General features: G+C 37.5%; 1 protein-coding gene across 2 annotated transcripts; it reads right to left on the bottom strand.

The window, feature by feature from the left end:
• Positions 1-137: 137 nt before the first annotated feature.
• On the bottom strand, positions 138-27,716 carry NOC3L (NOC3 like DNA replication regulator). Of its 2 annotated transcripts, XM_081553708.1 has the most exons (21): positions 27,593-27,716; positions 24,473-24,680; positions 20,919-21,051; positions 19,870-20,027; positions 18,987-19,040; positions 17,529-17,659; positions 15,990-16,151; positions 15,525-15,618; positions 13,633-13,808; positions 13,091-13,219; positions 10,563-10,694; positions 8,804-8,884; positions 8,367-8,467; positions 6,227-6,299; positions 6,078-6,141; positions 5,921-5,992; positions 5,408-5,589; positions 3,731-3,859; positions 2,967-3,064; positions 991-1,075; positions 138-654 (listed from the first exon to the last, which is right to left on the bottom strand). In XM_081553708.1, the coding sequence occupies exons 1-21, from the start codon at positions 27,599-27,601 to the stop codon at positions 526-528; spliced, it is 2,400 nt and encodes a 799-aa protein (XP_081409834.1). In that variant the 5' UTR covers positions 27,602-27,716; the 3' UTR covers positions 138-525. The 2 variants fall into 2 exon arrangements, with proteins under 2 accessions (XP_081409834.1, XP_081409845.1); XM_081553719.1 differs by lacking the exons at positions 24,473-24,680; positions 27,593-27,716 and adding an exon at positions 23,735-23,822.
• Positions 27,717-27,984: the final 268 nt, after the last annotated feature.

Genomic DNA, 27,984 nt, shown 5'->3' with positions numbered 1-27,984 from the left:
CAGACTTGTTTTTTCCCACCTGGAAGGGATTTTTCCCCTTTCACCCTCCAGAGCATGTCAGAAAATATGAAGGACTTCAAAGAGACTAGAATCACACTCAAACTTTCCGTGAAAGCAACCACGATGAGCACTCATTCTTTTTCCCATATACCAGATTAAGTTACTTCTTGAAGTTTATTGTCCAATAAGAGCCAAAGAACCTGGTATCCAATTGCAAGCTATTTTTCCTTTTCTCAAAAATTTTCATAAAAATATATACACTCAAATTTAGAATGTTTCTCGCTTCCGTCATGGTGGTGCAATAAAAATAGATTTATTTGGTTATAAAGAGTAACTGACTGGTTAAAAGCAATCTCATAGTCTTGATTTTCCTGTGTGTATTTTTAGGATTGGGGCAGAACCCTGTGCCACGCAAAAGATCGTTCTTTCTCCTCAAGAGAAGATCCTAAATTAACTATATATCTTTATGTGCACCTGCACAAACACACAAATATACATGAAGTCCACTGACTCCTCATTCTTCTACTACCGTAGTGATGTTTCCAAACATTTCGTGAAATCCAGAGGCAACTGAGTAGCAACTTGACTGCAATGTCTTTTGATCAGTTGATTTAACTCTTCATTCAAAAATGAATCCCCTTGTGAAATGTTATCCTGAAAAAATATTAGTAGTATGAGTTAAAAGTCTGCTTATGCTGTAAGCAAAAGCCAAGCCATGAGCAAAGCTAAAAATGGCAACAGCTGACATCAAACCAACACATGAAACGTAACGATGTCAGATCTCGGACATGCCAGCTAGTCTACACTGAATGAACAGTCTCCTATCTCCACGGGACTCCAATCCCAGAAATTCACCCTACCATCCACTCCTAAACATGGAAAAAGAAAAACAATCCACCTAGAAAACAGTTTAGCAAGTTGAAATCAGTCACTAAGAGACATTTAGTTTTTATTTCATCTTTTAAATAAATAATGAAAACTAGCACATACCTTCCTTTTGGAGTTTGAAGATTCAACGGGAGGGTTGAAGGTCATTGCTGCCATGCTATAAGCCTCAAAAAGTTCTGCAGCAGATCTATAACAACAAACATAAGAAATGTAAAGACACCAACCTATCTGTGTAACTTGAAAAGTTGGATCGTATCCAGAGAAAACAGTTTGCACTCAATGTATACTTCTTAATCTCCCTCACCTACTTCTCTCTTCCTCCTAACCCCCTTCTTTCTGGCACCACCTCATTTTTCTCTGTATCCATGACTGTTTCTGTTTTGTTGGTTCATTTATTTTGAGAGTGAAATCATATAGTATTTGTCCCTTCTCTGACTTATTTCACCTAGCAGAATACCTTCTATGCCCATCCATGTTGTTGCAAATACCTTTTTTTCATGGCTGAGTAATATTCCAGTCATATATACCTCATTTTCTTTATTCATTTATTGATGGGCATTTAGGTTGCTTCCATATCTTGGCTATTGTAAATAATGCAGTGATGAACTTAAGGATGCATTTATCTTTTCTAATTAGTGCTTTTGTTTTCTTTGAAAACCAGCAACACACACATATAAAATAAGTCCTAAATCCCCATATTATAACTTCATTATCCAACTAAATCCACCTCAGATAGGTCTGGTATACACTGATAAATATAAGCCTGAACAAAAAGAAGGCTGAGCAAAAGACCTCAAGTTTAATGCGATCAAATCACAACTCAATCAGTTATGTGAACAATATGCAACTAAGTGTTAAGTTAGTCATGAGAACACAAGGCATGGAGTTATCGTCCACGGATTTCCAACAGTGTAATTCTTCAGTTTGCTTGGACTGGAAGCAAGGAGAGGCCAATCAGGACAGAATAGATGTCCATACCCTTGCATGTAAATGAATCCTTAATGATCTGAGACTGAAGAAGGGCACAGATTATCTCTATCCTACCCAAAAGGAAAAGGATTTATAGGAAATTACAATTTATACCTCATTAAGAGAGGTGGGTAGCTGACTATGATGATGTAAAAATACAGATCTGTTTTGTCATCTCTCCCAGTATTTCAAGAGAGAAGCTGCAAATGTGATTTTTAGGTGAATTTCCCCAAATTTTACAATATTGCAACTAATCAGACTTCTGTTCAAACACTGAAGAGGCCAGAAAATCTTGTCTTCAGGCCATCTGTCTGTGGTCTCTGATTAAAGAAACCAGCAGGGCTGTAATGGAAGGGGAAAATCTACAGCACAATATCAATTCTGAGTGGTGGGACTATCACAAAGGTGTCTTTTTTTCTGTAGAGTGAAGTATTTCCTGATTGATTTTGTGCGGGGTTGTGGAGGGAGAAAAAGATAATTACTGCTGTTTCAACTTCTTTGTACTTGCTGGAATTTTTCAGAATAAAAAGTTGTGGGTGAAGAAACTTCTCTCAGGAGGACCCCTTTCCCCATCTGGGAGAGAAAGATGAACTCTAAGTGCCAGTCTGGATTCTGACTGGTCAGGGGGCACAAAAACATAGTTGTGAGGGCTCAGAAGAGAACTGCGGCCGTCTAGGTGGCAGGTTCAAAGCGCTTCTCTCTGCTTCCTCACTTCTCCCTTTCTGGTCCTAGCAGCACCACTCAGAGGGGGAAAACGGGAGTCTCGTTAGACTCGGGGATCTTCACATGAAGCAAACGTGGCATCATCTTATTATGACATGCTGAACCTAAATAATAAGCACCTGGGGATTCACTATTCTTGATACTTACCTGTATGTGGGAAACTTTTAATAACTAAAAAAAGGTAATTATTCAAAACAAACCAAATCACAGTCAACAATGTTTTCTCCTTGGAATAACTCAAGAATATGAAGTGGACCAAATCCAGATGACCAACTGGCCACTTTCCATTTTGAAATCTATTAGTTTGTAAAAGACAGATTTCTCATTGTCAAAACAGCTATCAGCTGAAATCTGCAGTTCTATAATAAGGCAACGCTAAATACTACCTCCGGCTCAATTCTGGTTTGAGCGCTTCCGAGCCTTCCGAAGGGGCTCCGGCGATGAGGTGAACAGCAAACTTCTGTACTATGGGATGGTAATGTCGCTGAAGGGGAAAGAGGACAATCACATTTTGTGTGGGTCAGTATTTTATAAGACACGAGCCACAGTTTAATAAACACCAATTTTTCTAAAAACCACAAATGCATATCTAATTCATCAGAACCACATACCCACGGAAAAAACAGTATCTCTGCTCACAAGATTCCAATACAAGTCTGATGACCAAGCTACTAGTGATGTAGCTTAATCTTGCTTTTACAGTATGAAAAGGAAAATCAAAAGGCAATTTCTCTTTCAGAGTAAAAAAAAGTTAGTTTACAACAGGTTTCCTGAAATGTATTTCCACTCAAATGCTAATGTTCACACTATAGGGTCACAACATAGGTGAAACCCTCTTGAAACTGGCAGGTTTCCGAAAGTCTCCGTGGATAGGACCCAATACAAATATGCCTGATAACGAATCTTCTATTTTGAACAGTGTCAGGGAAAGATCCACCCTACAATACTGTCACCACTTTCTGCTTCCCTAGAAAATGCATCTCAACATCTTAATAGCAAGAGCAAAGTGAGATGTGGACTATTAAGACAGGAATTGTAGGAAAGGCAGTCCCAAAACAAAATACATTAAGTTCTCTGGCAATTATAACTATTTGGGCAAAAACTAAAAAATATTTTTCACAAAAAGGAAAGGGCTGGGGGGGACTCTTACCCGAAGTGCATGTAATTCCCAAAGAGCAGTGTTCTGAGCATTGCAGTACTCGGGTTCATCCAGCTCAGGAAGGAAAACCCCACTTCCCTGAGATTCATTGTCAAGCAACAGGTCTGTTTTAGGGAAAGTCTGCAAAAATGTCATATAAAAAGAAGGACTAATTAAAGCAATATTATTAATTTTAAGGATGCTATCGAATTCTGTACTTTTATTTCCATTTAAACATAATTTGGTTCTACAGTTACATAAGAGATATAAATACATGTACTTTACACCTAATTTTAATTTCTGCAATTTAAGTTTGTTCCATAACAGAACAAAAATTGCAAAAGAATATTTTCTTAGCTTGCTTTGAAAGTAATTCATTTCATTCATTTCATCTTGCAAAAGAAAACAGATATTCTTTCACTCAGCAACCCCACTTTTAGGAATCTTTTTTATAGAAATAATTACATTAGATACACATATAAGAATGTTCACTATAACATCATTTATAACAGCAAAGAAGCAAACAACTTACGTCCATCAAAAGAAAAATGCAAAGTATAAAAGCCAGATTGCTTAAATTTTAATGTCAACTCTGCAACTTACTAGCAGTGTCACTTTAGGCAAGTTTCTTAGTTTCTCTGGACCTCAGTTTTTCCTATCTATAAATGAGAAAAATAGTAGCTACTTCAGAGTTGCTATGAAAATTAAGTGAATTAATTTTTGCAAAGCATTGTAACAGTGCTTTCACATAGTAAGAACCATGTTAAATGACCAGCAGTCATTAACAAGACAAAGTAGCTGTATTTGTACTGACACAAAAATGTGTTCGCCACCAGTAAGTGTTAAAAAGAAAAGTTGTAGAACAGAAATGTATCTCATAATCCCCTCTCCATTAAAAGAAAAAAAATTCTGTTGTTTGTGTGTGTTCAGGACTTCCCTGTAGCTCAAACAGTACAGAGTCTGCCTGCAATGTAGGAGACCAGGGTTCAATCCCTATGTCGGGAAGATCCTCTGGAGAAGGGAATGGCAATCTACTCCAGTATTCTTGCCTGGAGAATCCCATGGAGAGGAGCCTGGTGGGCTAGTCCATGGTGTCGCAAGGAGTCAGATATGACTGAGTGATTACTACTTGTGTGTATTTAGTGTACATATCGGAGAAGGCAATGGCAACCCACTCCAGTACTCTTGCCTGGAAACTCCCATGGACGGAGGAGCCTGGTGGGCTGCAGTCCATGGGGTCGCGAAGAGTCGGACACGACTGAGTGACTTCACTTTCGCTTTTCACTTTCATGCACTGGAGAAGGAAATGGCAACCCACTCCAGTGTTCTTGCCTGGAAACTCCCATGGACGGAAGAGCCTGGTGGGCTGCCGTCTATGGGGTCGCACAGAGTCAGACTGAAGCGACTTAGCAGCAGCAGCAGCGTACATATTTATATATGAATTTTTTAAAGTCTTCTGGACAGATACGCACCAACTGGTAAAAATGGTTATTTCTGGAGAGTGTCAGTAGGGGTGGAATGTTTTCCTTTCATAATTTTATGTGCTTCTTTTATTACCTAATCTTACCACAAATATGAATTACTTTTACAATTAAAATAATAATGTAAATGGGGGAAAAAACATACATCAAACAAAATACCACTGTTGCATAGCAAGAACTATGCTCTGTTTGTTTGCACTCTACTTACATGCAATAATATTCTGTTAGTTGCTAAAATGCCAATGCTCGAATTTGGAAGCACTTGAAGAGCAAGGGTACAAAGGCGCTTGATGAAGGCAAGGGCCCGCTGTTGAGAAACTTGCTTTCTGCGTTTAGTCAGCATGACATCAAGGCACTGGAGGACGGTCTCAACACCTTCATTTGTAGCACCTAAAACAGCAGATAAGACCCTTCAGGGCTGGTCTCATCCCTTTTTCATTATGCAACTTCACTGAACTCGAAAAATCTCAGATGAACCTGTTGTACCTGTCCCACATCACTTCCCTAATTGATGAAGCAGTGCTACCCTGCCCATGTGATGCTCTAAGTTGGAATTCATCTCCAGTCAATTCCAAAAGTTTTCTGAAATACAGATGTGTGGCACTGGCAGGCCAGCATTTTATATACCAGCTCCTATTTCTCAATTCTCATTGACTGCAGTCACAACATATTCTTAAAAGATAAAGATTTATTAAAGACACATTATCTAAAACACACATACCTGCATGTAACTTGAAGAGTGTTTTGTAAAGATGAGTATAGAATTTCATTGGATCAATATTCAGAACATCACCTTTGAAATGACAATAAACATCAATTAGGTAAGTTACAGCCTCCAAAGGCAAGACAAACAAAACTTGGTCAAGAAACTATCTTACCTTGCCCAGAAAGAATATGAAAAGCAGTCTGTACACAGTGAAGACTTTCTTGATAGCTTAAGTCCTTCAAAAGACAAAGACAAAAAAAGGATATTAAGAATAATTACAATTTATATCTTAGAAAGTAATTCATTAGTAGAGTTACTTACACCAGACTCAATGAGAGAATGTAGAACTACTAATAAATCATCAAAAAACTCCACATTTATAAGGTGAGCAAACCTAGAATCAAACAAAATTTGGTTAAAAGGTAACGTAAAAATAAAGAGCTTAAAAATTAAACTTGACTTTGAAACCGTGTTTTTAATATTACTTGTTTCAAAATGTTAGCTATGCTAGAGATGATAGTGATTATATTTTTCATTAATTCATACTGGCCTCTTAGACAGTTCATCCACAACTAGACACTATATTCAGCAGGAGTATATGAGGCACTAAATGAATTAAATATATTTCAAAAATACTCCTGCTCAGAGAAAGAAGTTGCTAAGAACAAATGACTTCTCTGAGACAAGCTGACTAGGTGCCCAAGCGATGTTCTAAGTAACAAAGGAGTCATCAGTTACAGCTTCTAGGAAAATGGGGCAGGAAGAAGGAAGAGAGGAAAGATTTTGCTATTAATAAGAAAACGGACCCTAGGAAAGCTTAAAAAAATAAATGTTGGACCTAGTGTCCAGCTCAGGCTCTCCAATTAATTACCTACATAATCCTAAAATCTGGCCTTTTATTTCTAGAAATAACTGAGATCACTCAATAGAGTTAAAGAATCATGTGAGCTACTAAATGTCAGAACACTCTGTACACTATAAAATGTTAGGTACTGAAGTAGTTCAAGTCAGGATATCTGTTCAGTATTAGTGCAAAAGCCTTTGACACTAAGTAAATCTTAGAAGGAAAGACCTTAGAGGTTATAGATTCCCTATGCATTGGTACAACCTTTTGGAGAAGTAATGTGGCAATAATTATCAAAATTTAAAATGAACATACTCTTCGACCTAGAAATATATGCACACAAGTACATTGGAGCTATTTCTAGTGTAGCACTGGGGACTGATCAAATAAAGTATTATATATCCATAAAATGGAGTATCATGAACTTAAAAGTGGGTCTGGGAAGGATACCCAGAATAACTGTTTATCAAAAAAAGAAAAGTTACCGAACAGTATACATTTTGTGTGAAAGATTCAATCTGTACGAAAGAAAGCAGGTAGGCAGATTTACATACTGGTATAGGAAAGAAGAGAACTTATGCTGTTTTAATTTTTAACTGCATTATTTGAATTTGTATTAATAAATGAGCATTATTAAGAATTTGTTTAAATAAGGAAATTGGTCACTGAAAAAACAAGCAGGTCCTCCCTAATGTAATAATACCTTCTCTTTGAATCTCTCACTAACCTCTCTTTCAATGACAAGAACCACACTAACTTATGAGGCAAAGCATTTCATCACCAAACAGCTCTAGTCATTAGAAGTAATTTCTTCTATATTGAACGGAATCTGCCTTTTCTTTATCTTCCAGACGTAAGTCCTATCTCTAAAGCTGGGCTGCCAAACAATGGTAGCCACTGGCCATCAGGCATTCCAAATGTGGCTAGTCCAAACTGAGATGATGTGCTATAATGTAAAATATATACCACTTTTCAAAGATACATTATGAAAAATGGAATGCCAAATATCTCATTAATGTTTAACACTGACTACATGTCAAAATAATATTTTAGATAAAATAAATTCAGTAAAATATACTTAAATTGATTTCACCTGTTTCTTTTTCAATATGGTTAAAAGAAAATTTTAAATTACATATGTAGTTTACACTATATTTCTATTAGATAGTACTGTTCTATGGGACAATACCTCAAATAATTGTAGAAAACTATCATGACAACCATAACTCTGGCTCACACCTCCTAACAGGTTCATCAGTGTTCACAGAAAAAAACAAAAAGAACTATCTTAAGAGGAACAGATTATACGAGACTGAAAACTGACTACAGAGCAGAAGGAAACCATAACTAAGGGATGAATCTTAGGGACAGCGAGAACTGAGTAAGCAGGAGGAAAGAGTTAGTGAAGGAGATTAAAAAAATTAAAGGTTTGAGATGAAAAAACCAAAAAATGTGTAGTGTTAGGAACAGTTTCAAGGAAAGGCTGGTAACAAAAAAGGAATGAGAACTGAGAAGGACATGAGGTTATCATTAGTGAACCCTGTTTAAAATTCATGATTACTTCAGTCTTATTTATTTAGAAAGAATTTAAAAGATTTCAACCTACACAGCCCTTACTTGGCAAGACCTTCCAAAACTGCTGGCAAGAGAGGTGACCTCTGGGCCTTCTTCAGTATTCTGAAGTAGGTTACAAACACGATGTTCAGAGTCTCCGTGTGCTGAGAACAGACAAAATGACTTCAGTATAACCTAGTATACTTTCTTCCAAGTTACCAAAACTATCACTTTTGAAAGCCCAGTCTTTTCTGTCTTTTCCCATCCCTCCTCGCTATTTAACCTTAAGAGTTTCAACAAAACAGAATGAAGATGCACATCCTGTTATTTCCTAAAACTACCATCATCAATCAGATTAACATTCCTGCATATCATACACCTAAGCCCCATGAAGTAAACCAAAATCATATAATAACCGTAAGTTGAAACAATAAGTCTCTAGTTAAGGTCATTTAACAAAACATTTTTAAAAGCATAAGAGAATGTGTGAAATCGCCTACCAATTTAAGCTTTTTCTCAGTACTCTCTGAAGCTTCTGCCTCCCGAAGTTCTCTCTCTAGTTTCTCTTCTGCTTTCTTCCACTGAAAATAGATTTTAAAAAAAGGGTGTACCACTGAGTGAAGAAGCTAGCTTCAGAGACGCATTATATGTCAGTATTATGAAACACATACAATAATACCATAGATTGTCTACAAATACAAATACAAGCAAAAATGGAATAACAGGGATAAGAAACACATACAAACCAAATTTATGACAGTGGCTGCCTCCGAGGAGGAAGGCAGAAGAATGGGATTGGAGAGAGGAACAAAGGGACTCCAACTCCATCACCGGTGTTTTCTTTCTTTTCAAGAAAAAAACTGAAGTGTATTAATACTTGCTCTTCAGAATAGTAAATACATGGGATATGTTATACTACTCTCCATAACTTAAATTCTATTGTTACTCTCTGTAACTTAAATTTTCTGTAACTTAAATTCTTTCAAGAAGAAAAAAAGGACATGCACAGCCCAGAAACAATTCTTACTGTGAAATCATGTATAACGTAGAAACCAGTCATCAACAATACTTCCCAAACTTATTTGCATATAATGCATAAAACTAGGTACTATATATACAGAAATTCAACAAAAAAACAATTTTTTCCCACTCCCTCCCGCTGTAAGAGCAGCGACGGTTGCTACACTGCCTGAGACATAGGGGACTGACTGAGGAATCGAGTTTCCTTCCCTCCACATGAAGTTGTTAACGATCTGCTAAGAACCTCTGATTCCCCACTGTAGCCACATACATGCTATTCCTAACAGGCATGTCCAACCTACATTAGGAGAGTACAGTATAAATAATTTAAATATTAACCTTCATTTGTTAACAATCACTAAGTCTATTTTGATATTTCTTTTTTTAAAATTTATTTATTTTTTAATTGAGGTATAATTGCTTTACAGAATTTTGTTGTTTTCTGTCAAAGGTCAACAAGAATCAGCCATAGGTATACATGTGTCCCCTCCCTCTGATATTTCTGTCTTGTTTCAAAAGTTATTAGACCCATTCAAAGATGGATAGTCCTGGAAATTACTTTTCATTTTGTTCTTAATAACCCATTTGGATAACCTAATAAACTGTTTACAAATGTTTTGAGAAGAGATCATAATGCTGATGGTGGTGGTGGTAACTAATGTTTATATAGTACACCCAGTGCTGTACACTCCGTTAAGTGGTTTTCCTACATTATTCTATTTAAACCGCACAGTGAACCCTGAAAGGTAGTGCTATTATTAGCTCTATTTCTCAAAATACTAAAAAAAAAAAAAAAAAAAAAAAGTTTACAAAGTCCCATAGCAAATAAATAAAAGTCTGAAATTTCAACCTGGATTTCAAATACAAAGCAATAGAGAAACAAGATTCAATTAAAACCTATTTTGCTGCCAGCTTCACATGAATACACCCTTTCTTTTAAGGAAGGAAACTGTGTTACCACAATGAATCTAAGATGATCTTAAAAGCCAGCATGGCAAGAAAAAGCCAAAGGATAAAAGACAACATGGCAAGAAAACCTTTTCACCTGTTGCTCTCTTTGCTAATGAATTGTCAGTTAAAGTTATTTCATAAAACATTTCTTTGCAATAACTGGGGAAAATAAAATCCTCTAGAGATCAGATTTTTAAATATTTATATTTATGATTTAACTATGATTTTTACCTGTGCCTATGGTTTTACTCTAAAATCAATTAAAACCAAAAAGGAAATCAATCAAACCTTTCTCTGCATTCTTGATAGAGTTTTTCTCTTTTCCTTAAAAGTCATGAACCTTTTTGGTTTATTAATATCCTCTGTATCTTTTTTCACTTCTACTTCTTTGATTCTTAGGCACAAGAATGTTTTTAACATCTGTTATTGAAGAAAACAAAAATACACAGCTTAATATTTATATTGCTCTCAAATACTTTAAACAGAACAAGCATTAAACAATGGTATTTCCTTCCTTCAAGCTAAAAAAAAAAATCCAAAAAACAAAAAAACTTCACAACATCTTTTATCACATTTTACACAAAGTTCTATTATCTTCTTGTTAAACATATTCAGTAATTTTTGTCTATGACTGGACACTAGCATTTGTCTAAATACACATAGTATTACTTTGCAATGAAACAAGAACAAGAAGAAGCACAATGCAGCACTGGTAGGTAGGATTACAAGAGCAGACAGGCCAGAAAAGGGTGGGCCAGCACGGGAGGAGAGGACATTTGAGATATTTCTAAACCAGCTTTCATTTCCCAAATCAGATTCAATTCTGCAGTTAACAGTTCTAATCTTTTTTTTTTTCCCAATAAAAAAATAATATGAAGACTAGTGTTATTCATTTTAAAGCAATTTCTTTAAGCCAATGTTTCTCCAACTTGACCAAATATCACACTCACGCAGAGGGCTTGTTAAAACACAAACAGCTAGACCCCATCCCCAAAGTCTCTGATTCAGCAGGTCTGTCATAGGGGCCCAGCTGATGCTGGTCCAGGGACCATGTGTACTACTGCCTTAAGCCATTAAAAAAAAATCAGAAACTAATTCAGAAATTGATGCACTGTGTGCTACAGTGGCCATCCAAACACAAAGACAAAGGGGCTTAAAATCCTACATTTTCTGGGGAAGAAACCACTCTACTGACCTGCAGTTACAGCAGCATTCTGTTTGTGTGTTGGGGGGGAATGGGGGGCAGGGGAGAACTACAGATTTGTATTATTTTGAGGTTCCTATACATACATTTTGAAGAAAGCTGAGAATTTCATTAAAGCGTGGAATGGAAACCAGAAAGAACGAAAAGCCTAAATGCTGCACCTGAAGTCATTCTAGGTATCAGAAGAGTTTAGCATTTTGTAGGTATTCTATGGGCTCATAAAATATCTCCAGGGTATCTTCCCAACCCAAGGATCGAACCAGTGTCTCCTGTGTCTCCTGCACTGCAGGTGGATTCTTTACCTGCTGAGCCATCAGGGAAGCTCCCCCCCCCAAATAAAAAATAACTCCAAATCAAAGAAAGCAGCACATGGTCCCTTACTAATCTTTGGTAAAGGAACCAAGAATGCACAACAGGAAAAGGACAGTCTCTACAACAATTGGTGTTGGGAAAACTGGATATCCATACACAGAACTGTGAGACTGGACCCTTATGTTACCAGTCATAAACATTAATCCCACTTCATTTAAGAACATAAAGGTAAGATACTTCAGATTCTTGAATACAAAAAAAATCAATTCCATAAAATAATTAAAATGCAAAACTTCTATGAAGCAAAAAGACCACAATACAAGATTAAAAGCAACAAATAAATATTTGCAATTTATATAGCAAAGATTTAATATGCTTACTATGTAATGTAAGCTCAACAAACACAGACCTTCTGTTTCTTTTGTTCACTACTTTATCCCTAGGACCTAGAATAGTGCTTAGCACATAGCTTTTATTGAAATAAATGAGTATTTTAAAAATTATTAACATATCATTAAGAAAGACAAATACCTGAGGAAAAAGACCGGCAAACAATACAAACAGGTAGAGCATTCAAGTGACTAATAAATGTATGAAAGGAAGCAAAACCTTACTAAGAAAAATGTGTAAACAAAATAAACAATCTATTAATGTACAATTTTTTTACCCACCAGACTAACAAAGATTAAAGAGTGAAAATACTCAACACTGGGTAGGCTGTAGGGAAAGGACGCTCCTATCACTGGTGGGAACACAAGTGTTCAAACGTTTTGGAGAACAATTTGGCTTTCTCTCTCAAACATTTAAATGTGTATACTGTTGGACACAGTATCGTCACTTCAGAAATTTAACTGACAGAATATTCACACAAGTGTGAAAAAATAACGTGGCCAAGATGTTCTTTTCTATGCTGACTGTAATAGCAAATATCTAGAAACAACTCAGCCATCCCTCAAGTAGGGACTACATATTCACGTAACGGAATACTAAGGCAGACGTTCAAAAGAATGGGATACTCCTTTACATAAATCCACAATCCATAAAAACAGCTCCAGAATAGTTTCCATTGTATAAACCCATTTTTTATTTTAAAATATAAACACAGCATGTCTCTATCTGTATACATAAATGTCTGTGATAGAATGATACATGCCAAATTGTTATGAGTGGTTACTTTGGGGGAGTACTTTCACTTTATAGTTTATACACTTGTACAAAAAATAAATGCTTCATAACAACTGAAAATTAACTTTGTACTTTAAAAACAAACACAATGCGAGGTGAGAAAAGAAAGGCTTACCTCTGGCCTAACTTCATAATTTCTGCCCTTCACAAAACCAGATATCACTTTAATTACACCCAGGGAAGCTTGGCCTAATTTATCTTGTTTAAATAGTTTCTTCACTGCTTCACAACACATTTCAGATATCTGAAAAATAAAATGTTACACTAAACCAGTGTTTCTCAACTTCAGCAGTACTGACATGCTGGGCCAGGTGATTTGTTGTTGTGGGGGCCTGTCCTATACGTTGTTTAGAAGCCTCTCTGACCTTTATCCACCAGATCCAGCAGCAACAATCCCCTCCTCCCACCACCGCAGTCGTGACAATCAAATGTGTGCAGACACAAGCCTGATGTTCCCTGGAGGGTAAAACCAGCTGCTACTCAGAACCGCTGCAACAAACTTATTTTCAAGCAATCTTCTTGAAGAGACAGTATTTAACAGACCCCATTTTGGCAATAAATAAGAGCTCCAAAAGAATTTTGAGAGAGAGGAAAAAAATCATCACATGGTCTTGGATTTTCTGTTAAGGAAAAGCAAAAGCAGCAAAAGCAACCCACCAATTTTGACATGTCATTCATGAGAGGGACAATCAATACAATGATGTTGTTGTGAAAGTTGAAGTGAGGCAGGGCCACCAACAGCTCACACAGGCTCTTCACAGCCACCTCTGCCAGCCCCTTGTAGGCCTTTAAGGAAACCACATTACTTTTCTTCAGCTTACTTTGCTTCCAGTCTAACGAAAAGATAACTGGAGTTACTTTACTCATTGGTTAAAATTTCAATTAATTAGTTTCTTTTACACTAATAGGCAATCATATGAAAAATATACATACCATCTGAATTCTTAAATATGAGTTGTCTACACTTAAGACACAAACACAAATGTTATCACTAACATTTACCTACCATCATTCACCTTCTGACTCTCCCCACAATTACAAGAATCTTGGATCTTACATCATTTCCCTGGGCTTAGTGCTAATGCTCATTGTGGTATCTTTACCCAAGAGGTCCAGAAGAGGTTTAACTTCTTCCAAATAACTGATGATTCACAGTACCTTTTTTCTAGAAATATCTACACACATACTCTGTAACGTACTGTAACACAGTATCTTAAATATGAGCATACGAAAACATGCCAATTTTTTTTCTAAAGTAGGTTCAACACCTCCCTCTTCATCACACACAGCCAGAGATGAAAAAGACAGTGACTTTTTAAATTTTAATTAATCAATTAATTTTTTGGCAGTGCCACAAAGCATACAGCAACTTAGTTCCCCTACCAGGAATCGAACCCATGCCCCCTACAGAGGAAAAATAGATTCCTAACCGCTGGACCACCAGGGAATTCCCCAAGTGCCTTTGTTTTGAACTTGCTTCTCATAAATGTGATTTTTCCTCAAACAGACTGCATTCACCATAATTAGGAACAATATTTTCTATTAAAACTGACAACACTTCATAATGGATGGATGAATGGATAAACAAAATGTAGTGTGTACATACAATGGGATATTATTCAGCCTTAAAAGGGAGGAAAATACCGACACAGGCTACAACAGGGAAGAATCTTGAAGACATTATGATAGATAAATAAATGCTAGTATGTAGGTTCCAGCTGGGATGAAAGAGCACAGAAGCAATATCCATGCCACCCACCCCACTCCATGTCCTTACTGGGCCAGCAGATTCAGCTCTGTTGCAGCTGAGATGGCAGCTGGGTGATCCTTAGACCCAGCACTGAGTAAAGGAGCCCAACTGAGTCAGGTGAAAGCTCCTTGCCTTGCCAAGAAATCTCTTCCCCATTCATGTCAGAATGATTCCTATGCCCTTTCTCCTCTGAACGAAGAGAAAGCAAACAGCGTTTGACAGAAAAGTTTATCATCCTGATCATGTTAAGTCCATTTTCAAGGCACTCATTACATCCAATCACATTATCTTTCTCCTGACTACTCCTTCCAAATAAAAAACAGTAGAATAAATTCCAAGCATTCATAAATTCAAGAAACATACAACTATATACTAGGTACAGGAATGCAGCAATGCTAATACTAATACTGATACTGATAATACTAATACTGATAGCTGATAATGCACAGTATCTAGTACAGGCACTATAATCCTACTTTATACCTATAAATTAATCCACTCCTCACAACAATCCTATGAGATTGGATTGTTCCTATTAAAGAAAAGCATCAAAATACCATTAAAGAATAGTACTTTAACTATTCTTATTCTCATTGTATAGACAGAAAAACTGCAGCACACAGAGGTTAAGTCCTTTGCCCATCACAGATATGAAAGGTGAACCAGAACTTGAACTCTGACTATAGCCTCTGTTCCTGATCATACACTATACTGACTCAACACACAGGACAGAATACAGAATTCACTTTCCTGATGAGAGCTTAGTGTGCTACACAATGTTAGGATACTTTTAATATACCTTTAATCATTTGCTCCAGATTTTCCAAATAAAATTTGTATTGGCTAACCAGGCCTTCTTCAAATTCTCTTAATTTCTGGGTTTCTTTGCGGATCTAAAAAGATCAAAAATATCCTTTTCTTAAATCAAAATATTAAAATCCATTTTTAAATTAGCACAAAATATGAGCATCCTCACTATTTCTCCCACCTCTGCATGCTCAGTTGCTAAAGTCATGTCTGACTCTTTGTGACCCTATGGACTGTAGCCTGCCAGGCTTCTCTGTCCATGGGGTTTTCCAGCAAGAATACTAGAGGGAGTTGCCATTTCCTCCTCCAGGGGATCTTCTCAACCCAGGGATTGAACCCACATCTCCTCCACTGTGGGCAGATTCTTTACTACTGAGCTATCAGGGAAGCCCTTCTCCCGTCTCTAGCAAAGCAAAGTTTTCAGCTTATTTTGTGTAGTAGTTATATCCAGCATTACCTTGGTGGATTTTTCTGCCTCTGTTAGGGGTCGTATTTTATATGAAGGAGTAATGTCTTTAAATAACTCCATCAAAGAAACTATCACCAGCTTTCGAACAGTAACAGCCACATCAGGATCCTGCTCCATCAGCATAGAACGTAATTCTTTCAATTTTTTAATCTGTTAAAGAAACAACATATAAGGCTAAAGAAATGGCAAGATTATTATGAACAAAAGAAAACCACCACACATCTGGCACAATAAATGGAATTCACACAATGGCTCACAGTCTAGTCCAGCCACATACAACTCCAGACACTGCTCACATTAACAACACATAAATCACTAAAGTTGTAAGTTCATCAAATTTTTGTTAAAAAAAGCAGTTAGAAAAAATATACTTTAAAAAGTTTACATTTATTAATCTACCTATTTTTAGAAATTCTTCTTTTATTGAGTTTTCTTTTTTTAATGATGCTACCTTTTTTTAAATTGAAATATAGTTGATTTACAATGTTTCAGGTGTACAGCAGAGTGACTCAGTTATACACATAAAAATACAATGTATTCTTTTCCAGATTCTTTTCCATTATAGGTTATTACAAAATAATAAATATAGTTACCTCTGCCATACAATAGGTCTTTGTTACTGATCTATATTATATATAGATTATAATAATCTATATCTGAATCCCAAATTCCTAATTTATCCCTCCCCCGCCCCTTTCCCCCTTGGTAATTGTAAGTTTGTTTTCTATAAATGTTAGTCTCTTTCTGCTTTTAAAATAAGATCATTTGTATCATTTATTGAGATTCCACACATAAGTGATAGCATATGATATTTCTCTGTTTGACTTTATTTACTCAGTCTGCTAATCTCTAGATCCATCCATGTTGCCACAAATGGCACTGAGTTTTCTTTTTTTTTTAGCAGCATTCCAAAATTTTTTATTGATTTATCTTCTTGTTCATTCAGTTCAAAATGTTATTCCTTTTTAATTTATTTATTTATCTATTTTTTACTTTACAACATTGTATTGGTTTTGCCATACATTGACATGAATCCGCCACGGGTGTACATGTTTTCCCATTCCAGAAACCCCTTCCCTCCTCCCTCCCCATCCCATCCCTCTGGGTCATCCCGGTGCACCAGCCCCGAGCACCCTGTATCATGCATCGAACCTGGACTGGTGATTCGTTTCACATATGATAATTTACATGCTTCAATGCCATTTCTTAAAACATGTGCGTCCTATATCCCTAAAAACACTCTCTGAAATATATTGTTACATACATTGATCAGTATAGTCCAATATCTTCATTTAGAGATGAAGAAAATAAGACTGAGAACTTTCAAGCAACTTTTCTAAGATCACAGAAGAAACAAAGTTCAGATTTGGATTAGGCTAAGGTTCTATGTACTCTTTTAACTCAGTTACTACCATTTTGTTAATGCCCTTCCTTTCCGTGTGTGCTTACAGCTAAGAAGAGAATCTTAAAAGAGCAGACTATTACACCACATAATATGAACAGCCTAAGGAAATTAATTATACTTACATTACTTTCTGGATCTGATAATACGGCAGATGCCAAGGCTGCAATATGCATTTTCCTCTCCTGTAGTTTCCTCTTCCTCTCAATTAAATGTTCTTCCAATGTCAGCTCCTTAATGGGCTTCTCAATTATCTCTGAAACAGATTAGGTTTCACCTCTTAAACATTTCTTTATCTATAAGTATCCAAGAATCTTAATGATTAAAATAAATTTTCTTGTAGTAACAAACAACCATAATGATAGCTAACTTTTACCAAGTACTTGCTATGGGCCAAGATTACTATTAATACATATAAATCTCTCACCAATCACTTGAGGCAAATACTATCATTAGCCTAATTTTGTAGATAAACTAAGGCAAAGAGAAAGTAACTTGCCTAAGCTCAAATATCTGGCAGAAATGAGATTTAAATCCAGGTAGTCTGATTAAGAGTTCTTATTCTTAAGTACTATGCTAACTGTTGCTGTTGTTTAGTCACTAAGTCATGTCCATTTGACTCTTTGTGACCCCATGGACTGTAGTCCACCAGGCTCCTCTGTCTGTGGGATTTCCCAGGCAAGAATACTGGAATGGGCAGCCATTCCCTTCTTCAGAGGATTTTCTGACCCAGGGATCAAACTTATGTTTCCTGCATTGGTAGGGGTTCCTTGCCACTGAGCTATAACGGAAGCCCACTGTGCTAATAAACCCACAATAATTCATACAAATTAAGAGAAAGAACAATCTGATTAAGTTTTTAAAAAGTACAAAACATGCTCCTCTGTTTTCAACTCTGCAAAATATATCTATCTTTAGAAATTTACATGGAACTAGATTTAACAAACACACAAGCACAATCTGTTATAAGCCTATGAAGAAGGACCAAAACCAGTTAAAATGGTTGCCCTGTAATCTCATTTACACTAATAAGGTTTGCTAAGACAAAGTAAGTAAAATTTAACTAGCTTGTTTTATCACAAATTCCAAACCAATATAGCTTCAAACAATAAAATATGTTCTTTCAGTTTAACTGTGATTGGAACTGGTCCAACTATTAGAACCCACATTTAGTTATGTTAAACAGACATACATAAAGCATAACTGCTCTAAGAAAGAGCCAAAATAATTTTGTACCAGAGTCATTTTTATCCTTTAGGCTAAAAAGTTAATAGTTATTTGTAGGCAGGTCCTTAAATTATAATTAAAAAGAATTCAAAATAGTAATGATTTACCAGACTCTCCATGCATGCCTAGACATCACAAACATAACTGCATAAAATTTTCCATAGGAAAGGTAACAAACAATCAAATTACCCAAGGTGAGATTTTCAAAGTGTGGGAAAATGTTCAAAATGACCTTGAAATGACCAGTACTCCACAAGGCACATTCCAGATTACATCTAAAACTAATTCACTATTAAGTAACAAAAAATGTAAATCTCAATTAGCAATTTAGTAACTAGAAAGATGCATCCCATTACCTTCCTGAGGTTCCATCTCTTCTTGATCCTCTTCGTCTTGGTTACTGTCAATAACTATATGGAAAATAAGCATATTAAAAATGTGATAATATACGTAAGTTGTAAAACCACAAGGAAAACCAGGGAAGTGATTATCATAAAACTCAGGAAAACAGTTACTTTTGTTAGGAGGGAGCAGTTAGTGATTAAGGGGAGCAGAAGAGATGTTTCTGAGTGCTGGCAGTATTTCTTTCTTGCCCAGATGGTAGTTTTATGGGCAGATTTGTTTTTGATAAACCACATAATTTCACATCTTTGATTCCCAGACTTTTGTGTTTTATTTCACAAAAATACATGTATAGGGGAAAAAAAGGCTAAAAAAGGATGACTAGTATGCTTCTAATTTTAGAAACAAAAAAATGAAATACTCTGAAAAGAATCACCTTAACCTTGCAGCTTCAGCTGTACTCACAGTACAATGGGCATAATTGTACTATGAGATAATCATTCGTATTTCCGGCCAGAACTGTCAACTTTGCTCTATGACTACCTGTTGCTGCTGCTGCTGCTGCTGCTGCTAAGTTGCTTCAATTGTGTCCGACTCTGTGCGACCCCACAGACGGCAGCCTACCAGGCTCCCCCGTCCCTGGGATTCTCCAGGCAAGAACACTGGAGAGGGTTGCCATTTCCTTCCCCAATGCACAAAAGTGAAAAGTGAAAGTGAAGTCGCTCAGTCGTGTCCAACTCTTAGCGACCCCATGGACTGAAGCCTGCCAGGCAGCTACCCTGTTTTGTAGATATGAGTAAAAGTCAAAATAAAATAAATTTTGAATGAGAAAATTTTGAACATGATATTAGTAAGGGATGAAAATTTTAACCTGATACACAGGCCGATCAGATTCACCTGGTTTCTCTCTGGTCTGTGGGATTATACCACTTTTATCTTTGATAGGAAGTAAGTGAATCAGTTCCTTCTCTGGTGCAGTTTGCAGAGTTCTTGGTATTTTTTCGTATTTATCTATAACACTCTCATGCTTCCGTTTCTTGACGTGAACAGGCTCACTGCAGGAAAAAAATTTTAACGTATTTAAAAAAGAACTTAGAGACTTATCATTTCAAAAATACATAAAAATAAATCACTAACCAAATCTTTAATAGGAATAAAGATATTAGCACTTAGATCAGGAACATAAGAGGCATTTGTATAGTAAACGAATCATATGGCCTACCATATAAAGCCATAAAACTATGGCTTACATTTAGTTTTCCCTTTAGAGGCAAAATAGAGGTGAAGTTACAGATTTTTTTTGAAGAATATTCCACAGAGCCAACATGGACATCGTGCCAAAGGTTTTACTTTCCCCCAAACCTTCAGAACATAGCATGGTCTTTGGACTTCACCTAAGTTTAAATTTCAGATCCATTATTTGTGACTATGGGAAAACAGTTTCCTTTCTGTGAAACAGAATACCTACCTGATATGGTAACATGGAATAGGAAATGGCAAGCTATTCCAGTAATCTTGCCTGGACACTTCTATGGACAGAGGAGCTTGGTAGGCTGTGGTCTATGGGGTCACAAAGAGTCGGACACAACTGAGCAACTAAGCACGACAGGGTAACAGTGACTGAGACACAGTAACATGGCCGTAAGGAACTCGGGACTGTTTTACCTCAAACAGGGAATACCATACTTCACCCATTCACTCTATTTCACTATGCAGACTCAAAAGAAATAAAGATATATACTAAATAAAATCAGCTTGTTTTTTTTAATGAACTAATTTTATTTATGAAATAAACAGAATAAGGTTTACAGAATAGGGTTTACAGTTTACAAACTCCAGTGTTCAGAGACAAGCAGCATCTTGCACTAACCACCTGAGTAAAATTCAGAACCAAGTTTTTTAACACTGAAAGAATGTGAATGACTATAATCTAAATGAAGTATTACCTGGAAGAAATGTCTCTCGTCAGAAAAGATGCTCTTTGTCCTAAATCTTTCATTAACTGTAAGTCATCTTCATCCATCATATCTAAAGGAAGGGCTTCCTCCTCTTCTTCCTCTTCCCTCTCAATCCTTTTACCTGTTCCAACAAACAACAAAAAAAATCAGGAATTAGTATTAGAGACATAGAACCCTGTGTTTTTGTGTCTATGATAGGAAAAGCTTATGTTTTTCAACCACCTTAGTCAAATGATTCTAAACGTAAGCACTACTGACATGTTGGGCAGGATAATTCTTTGCAGTACTTGGGTGTCCTGGGTGAGGCAAAATGCTAGCATCTCTGACCCCTTAAATCTAAATGCCAAGAGCATTCTAAACGCCAGGTCACTTACGCCAAGCGTAAGAATTTAAAATACATCCTAAGCTGGTTAAATTTACATGGAAGAGAAAAATATGCAGCAGCTTAAAAAAATTTTGAAGGAGGAAGCAATGAAAATTGTGTCATCTGATGCATAGATCTTGTAGATCATATAGCGAAAATATGGCTCTACCTCAGTTTCAACAACTGTATGATATTGTATACCTTTATATCATTTATTTTAGCAATTCCCTGCTGATGAACATTTTTATTATTTTCAAAATAATTTTATTTGCCATAATTAGTGAAAGTTGCTCAGTCGTGTCCAACTCTTTGGGATCCCATGGACTGTACTCTAGGCCAGATCACTGGAGTGGGTAGCCTTTCCCTTCTCCAGGGAATCTTCCCAACCCAGGGACTGAACCCAGGTCTCCCGCATTCAGGCGGATTCTTTACCAGCTGAGCCAAAAGGGAAGCCCAAGAATACGGGAGCGGGTAGCCTATGCCTTCTCCAGCACATCTTTCCGACCCAGGAATTGAACCAAGGTCTCCTATACTGCAGGAGGATTCTTTGCCAACTAAGCTATAAAGGAAGCCCCTTAGAGTTTCCATATTTTTGCCATAATTAACCATAATAATTGCCATACTGCCAAGTATGCCATATATGCCTAATAATTGCCATAAATTAACACTGTATGCAGGGCAGGAAGCAACAGTTAGAACTGGACATGGAACAACAGACTGGTTCCAAATAGGAAAAGGAGTATGTCAAGGCTGTATATTGTCACCCTGCTTATTTAACTTATATGCAGAGAACATCATGAGAAATGTTGGGCTGGAGGAAGCACAAGCTGGAATCAAGATTGCCAAGAGAAATATCAATAACCTCAGATATGCAGATGACACCACCCTTATGGCAGAAAGTGAAGAACTAAAGAGCCTCTTGATGAAAGTGAAAGAAGAGAGTGAAAAAGTTGGCTTAAAGCTCAACATTCAGAAAACTAAGATCATGGCATCAGGTCCCATCACTTCACGGGAAATAGATGGGGAAACAGTGGAAACGGGCTGATTATTTGGGGCTCCAAAATCACTGCAAATGGTGCTTGCAGCCATGAAATTAAAAGACGCTTACTCCTTGGAAGGAAAGTTATGACCAATCTAGATAGCATATTAAAAAGCAGAGACATTACTTTGTTAACAAAGGTCCATCTAGTCAAGGCTATGGTTTTTCCAGTAGTCATGTATGGATGTGAGAGTGGGACTGTGAAGAAAGCTGAGCGCAAAAGCAGATGCTTTTGAACTGTGGTGTTGGAGAAGACTCTTGAGAGTCCATTGGACTGCAAGGAGATCCAACCAGTCCATCCTAAAAGAGATCAGTCCTGGGTGTTCATTGGAAGGACTGATGTTGAAGCTGAAACTTCAATATTTTGGCCACCTGATGCGAATAGCTGGCTCATTTGAAAAGACCCTGATGTTGGCAAAGACTGAAGGCAGGAGGAGAAGGGGATGACAAAGGATGAGATGGTTAGATGGCATCACCAACTCAATGGACATGGGTTTAGGTAAACTCTGGGAGTTGGTGATGGACAGAGAGGCCTGGCATGCTGCGGTTCATGGGGTCGCAAAGAGTCGGACACAACTGAGCGACTGAAATGAACTGAACTGAACAGTGTTGCAATGAACATGCTTGGGCATATATACTCCTGGAAAATATTTTCAAATAATCATAGGATACATTCCTAGCAGTGAGATCTCTGGGTCAAAGAAAAGTCTATATCTTTTTTCTTTTAATTCTTACTGTGATAGTTCACATATGAGTTTATGTGTACATACATATTTTTCTCCTTTTTACTCAACTGGTGTAAGCCCATCTTACAAGTGGTGATAACCTATAATTTCAAGTGGGTGGAAGCTCCAATATACACTACTTTTCATCTTGCTTTTTAAAATTAAAATTCATTTCATAGACTATTTCATGTTAGAACATAAAAAGTTTTCTTCTTTCTTGAAACATGTTTCTTTCAATTTCTAAGACATATACAATTTAAGTTTTCTTCCTAATTCTCTGGCTCCACCTCAAACCACATCATAAGTTTCTCTACTCACTTCTTAAATGCTGCCATTTCTTAAAATTATTTTCTGGGTTCTCTTATTTTCATGTTACACAGTCTCCATGGTGATTTTACTCAAGTCAAATGCTTTGATTACCACCTATATAATAATAATTGGCAAGACTATTCTCTCTAACCCAGGTCTTTCACTTGAACATTATACCTATAACCAACTCCCTAAGAGACTTAATTTAGACGCTCAACATGTAAGAAGAAAGACATCTTTTGCTTTTATTTTTAAAATATAATACCTAACATATCATGCTTTTTAAATTCTCCTGAAATTTAGACAGATCTTTAAAAATATCTAACTCAAGCAAGGCCTTTTTTTTTTTTTTAAATAAATGAAGTACCTGGAGATTAAGTGACAGACTAAAGCCACACCACTAGGAAGAAACAAAATCAAGAGAAAAGCTCAGGTATCCTGACTTCCAGTCCCACGCCCTTTTTATACATCACAATAGCATGGTTGCCAATGGATCAAATTAAATAGGTCAGGGTAAGAGAATGAGATGTGCACAGGAAGAAAGAAAAGTCAGATATATCAAATATTAATACCCTGAAAGTACCAGTTCTGCTGTGGCAAAACAGGTCTGACTCAGAATGATCATATTCCTTAACTGTTTCGAGTACTTGGGAGTTTTTGAACAGGATGACAAAAGAAAAACCTTGATAATTACAGCTCAATTTCATTCCAAGTGAAAAGAAAGCCAGAAGTTTAGAAAACTAAGTGATACTTGGCAACACTGTGAAGAATGCACCAGAGAAAAGCAACTCTTTTATTAGCTAACTGCCAGTGAAAAGGGAAAGTGGTAGCACTGGAATGCCCAAAAGTTATTTACATGGTTATTCTGAGTTTGTTTTCCCAAGTATGCACTGAAAATCTTCAGATCTGCTTTCTAAACAAACTAAAAGCAGAGGCTGGGTCTCTTTCACCGTGGATACTGCATTAACATGTTTTCTCATAGTGACTGAAACACATAGGACTACGATCCTTCCCTAGGAGTGATGACTAAAAATCAAAGTTATTGTATGAACAATATTTTAGAACAAATCAATAGAAACTGGAACACAGGAATGTTTTCAGTTACCTGGTCGTTTTTCCTTTGGATCCTCCAATGGAACGGGTTTCTTAGACACAGCATCTTTTACAGCTTGCCTTAGTTTCCTCTGCTCTTTACGGTACTTCTTGAGAGTGCTTTGTTGTTTAAACTGTTTGTTTTTTAGCTTGTTTTCAAGTTTGACTTTACTAGTTTTCAACAACTTCCGAAAGCTTGGAACCTGTTTTTTATTTCTTCTCTAGAAAACAACAACAGAAGGAGCACTGAATACCCATAAAAATAAATTACTTTATTTTTAAAATCAGGTTAAAAAGAATTGATTATTAAAATTCATTAGACCAATTCCACAATTTTAATGTCTCACAGTCACGGGTCTTGCATGTAAGAGCTAAAACCACACTATGGCATTAATCCTACAGAACAGCACTAGATCAGGAGTTATTCAATGGGAGGTTCTTTCCGTGACCAGAATCCACAGCTGCTCAAAAGGGTCTAACACTCAAAAAAATGTGAAAAACCACTGAGTTACTGGTAAATGGTTATTCAAGGCTAGCTTAACACTTGAAGTTTGGCATACTAAGAAAGTGCTCTAACATATTACCGCCAACAGCCTAGAAGTAGTGATTGCTGTTATTCTCATATTAGGTTATGACCTAAATCAAATCCCTTATGACTATACTGTAGAAGTGAGAAATAGATTTAAAGGATTAGATCTGATACACGGAATACTTGATGAACTATGGATAGACGTTTGTGACATTGTACAGGAGACAGGAATCAAGACCATCCCCAAGAAAAAGAAATGCAAAAAAGCAAAATGGCTGTCTGAGGAGGCCGTACAAATAGCTGTGAAACGACGGGAAGCGAAAAGCAAAGGAGAAAAGGAAAGATATACCCATTTGAATGCAGAGTTTCCAAAGAATAGCAAGGAGAGATAAGAAAGCCTTCCTCAGCGATCAATGCAAAGACATAAGAGGAAAACAATAGAATGGGAAAGACTAGAGATCTCTTCAAGAAAATTAGAGATACCAAGGGAACATTTCATGCAAAGATGGGCTCGATAAAGGACAGAAATCGTATGGACCTAACAGAAGCAGAAGATATTAACAAGAGGTGGCAAGAATACACAGAAGAATTGTACAAAAAAAGTTCTTCACGACCCAGACAATCACAATGGTGTGATCACTCACCTAGAGCCAGACATCCTGGAATGTGAAGGCAAGTGGGCCTTAGGAAGCATCACTACCAACAAAGCTAGTGGAGGTGATGTAATTCCAGTTGAACTATTTCAAATCCTAAAAGATGACACTGTGAAAGTGCTGCACTCAATATGCCAGCAAATTTGGAAGACTCAGCAGTGGCCAAAGGACTGGAAAAAGTCAGTTTTCATCCCAATCCCAAAGAAAGGCAATGCCAAAGAATGCTCAAACTACTGCACAATTGCACTCATCTCACATGCTAGTAAAGTAATGCTTAAAATTCTCCAAGCCAGGCTTCAGCAATATGTGAACCATGAACTTCCAGACGTTCAAGCTGGATTTAGAAAAGGCAGAGGAATCAGAGATCAAACTGCCAACATCTACTGGATCATCGAAAAAGCAAGAGAGTATCAGAAAAACATCGATTTCTGCTTCACTGTGTGGCTCACAATAAACTGTGGAAAATTTTGAAAGAGATGGGAATACCAGACCACCTGACCTTCCTCTTGAGAAACCTGTATGCAGGTCAGGAAGCAACAGTTAGAACTGGACATGGAACAACAGACTGGTTCCAAATAGGAAAAGGAGTATGTCAAGGCTGTATATTGTCACCTTGCTTATTTAACTTATATGCAGAGTACATCATGAGAAATGCTGGGCTGGAGGAAGCACAAGCTGGAATCAAGAATGCCGGGAGAAATATCAATAACCTCAGATATGCAGATGACACCACCCTTATGCCAGAAAGCAAAGAACTAAAGAGCCTCTTGATGAAAGTGAAAGAGGAGAGTGAAAAAGTTGGCTTAAAGCTCAACATTCAGAAAACTAAGATCATGGCATCCAGTCCCATCACTTCATGGCAGATAGATGGGGAAACAGTGGAAACAGTGGCTGACTTTATTTTTCTGGGCTCCAAAATCACTGCAGATGATGACTGCAGCCATGAAATTAAAAGACGGTTACTCCTTGGAAGGAAAGTTATGACCAACCTAGATAGCATATTTAAAAGCAGAGACATTACTTTGCCAACAAAGGTCCATCTAGTCAAGGCTATGGTTTTTCCAGTGGTAATGTATGGATGTGAGAGTTGGACTATAAAGAAAGCTGAGCGCCGAAGAATTGATACTTTTGAACTGTGGTGTTGGAGAAGACTCTTGAGAGTCCCTTGGACTGCAAGGAGATCCAACCAGTCCATCCTAAAGGAGATCAGTCGTGGGTGTTCATTGGAAGCACTGATGTTGAAGCTGAAACTCCAATACTTTGGCCACCTGATGCAAAAAGCTGACTCGTTGGAAAAGACCCTGATGCTGGGAAAGATTGAGGGCAGGAGAAGGGGATGACAGAGGATGAGATGGCTGGATGGCATCACCGACTCGATGGACGTGGGTTTGGGTGGACATAGGGAGTTAGTGATGGACAGGGAGGCCTAGCATGCTGCGGTTCATGGGGTCGCAAAGAGTTGGACACGACTGAGCAACTGAACTAGAATTAGAGAACTGATGAAGCTACAGCTTAAAGAGATCAAGACAAAGACCCTTAAAAGTAAGGAAAACAAAACTGAACTCGGATGTGGATTACAATTTGCTTTTCTATATCCTTACCTTTAGGAGAAAAAAAAAAAAAGGTCCCAAGACTCATAAACCTATTGAAAGCAGGACCGTTTCTCGTCTGTAAAATAATGGGTTCAAAAGATGGTCTTGAAGAACTCTTCAAGTCTGACATCTTATCAACTCAAGACTTCGTGCTAGTGTTATTGCGGCCCGCTGAAGCCAAGCGTGCACAGTAGGTGAAAAAGAAGGAGCCAGGTATAAGGGAGAGGAAGTTGACAGCGTGGAGAGCCAGGAGGGAGCCCCTAATCTAGGCCACCGCCGCCGCCCCACATACAACGGCAGCGACTCTGTGACCCAAAAGGGTCCTAAGCCGCGGGGACAGGGCTTCTGAGGACACTTACGGCCTTCATCCTTAAGTGTGCAGGGTACCTCGGCTGGACAAATTCACCAGGGACAGCGGTAATCCAGGAATCCCGAACCTGCAACACACGTGCGAAATCAGCAACACTGAGCCAGCCGGAAACTGCCTCTAGCCCCTCCCCATCCTCCGCCGCCGGAGATGGGGGCGGGACTTCCGTAGACAGAGGCTGTGGTGCGCCCTCTCGCGGCCCTTGGCCGACGGCGCCCCAGCGTGCACGCGCATGGCAGCCCAAGGCACCGTGAATGACCGAAGGTGGGTAATCAGTGGTCTCTCTACAGGGTCTCTGAATCTTTGACTCCTGCCCAATTTCCTTGCAGTTCTTCAGGAAATCGGGCTTCTCTTCTTAGAACGAGAGGATCTGAGTTTTTCAGT

This window comes from Giraffa tippelskirchi, chromosome 2 (assembly GCF_054371585.1).
Source record: "Giraffa tippelskirchi isolate mGirTip1 chromosome 2, T2T-mGirTip1v1.2.pri, whole genome shotgun sequence".
NCBI lineage: Eukaryota > Metazoa > Chordata > Mammalia > Artiodactyla > Giraffidae > Giraffa > Giraffa tippelskirchi.
Note: the sequence above shows the minus strand (reverse complement) of the source record. Positions and strands in the feature narration are given on the sequence as shown.

Excerpts from the sequence above, each read along its gene's own strand:
- NOC3L (XM_081553708.1), bottom strand. Across the intron at positions 15,619-15,989 it reads AGGCAGAAAAATCCACCAAG|ATCCGCAAAGAAACCCAGAA; the intron begins GTAATGCTGGAT and ends TGATCTTTTTAG. Across the intron at positions 1,076-2,966 it reads AAACCAGAATTGAGCCGGAG|ATCTGCTGCAGAACTTTTTG; the intron begins GTAGTATTTAGC and ends TTGTTGTTATAG.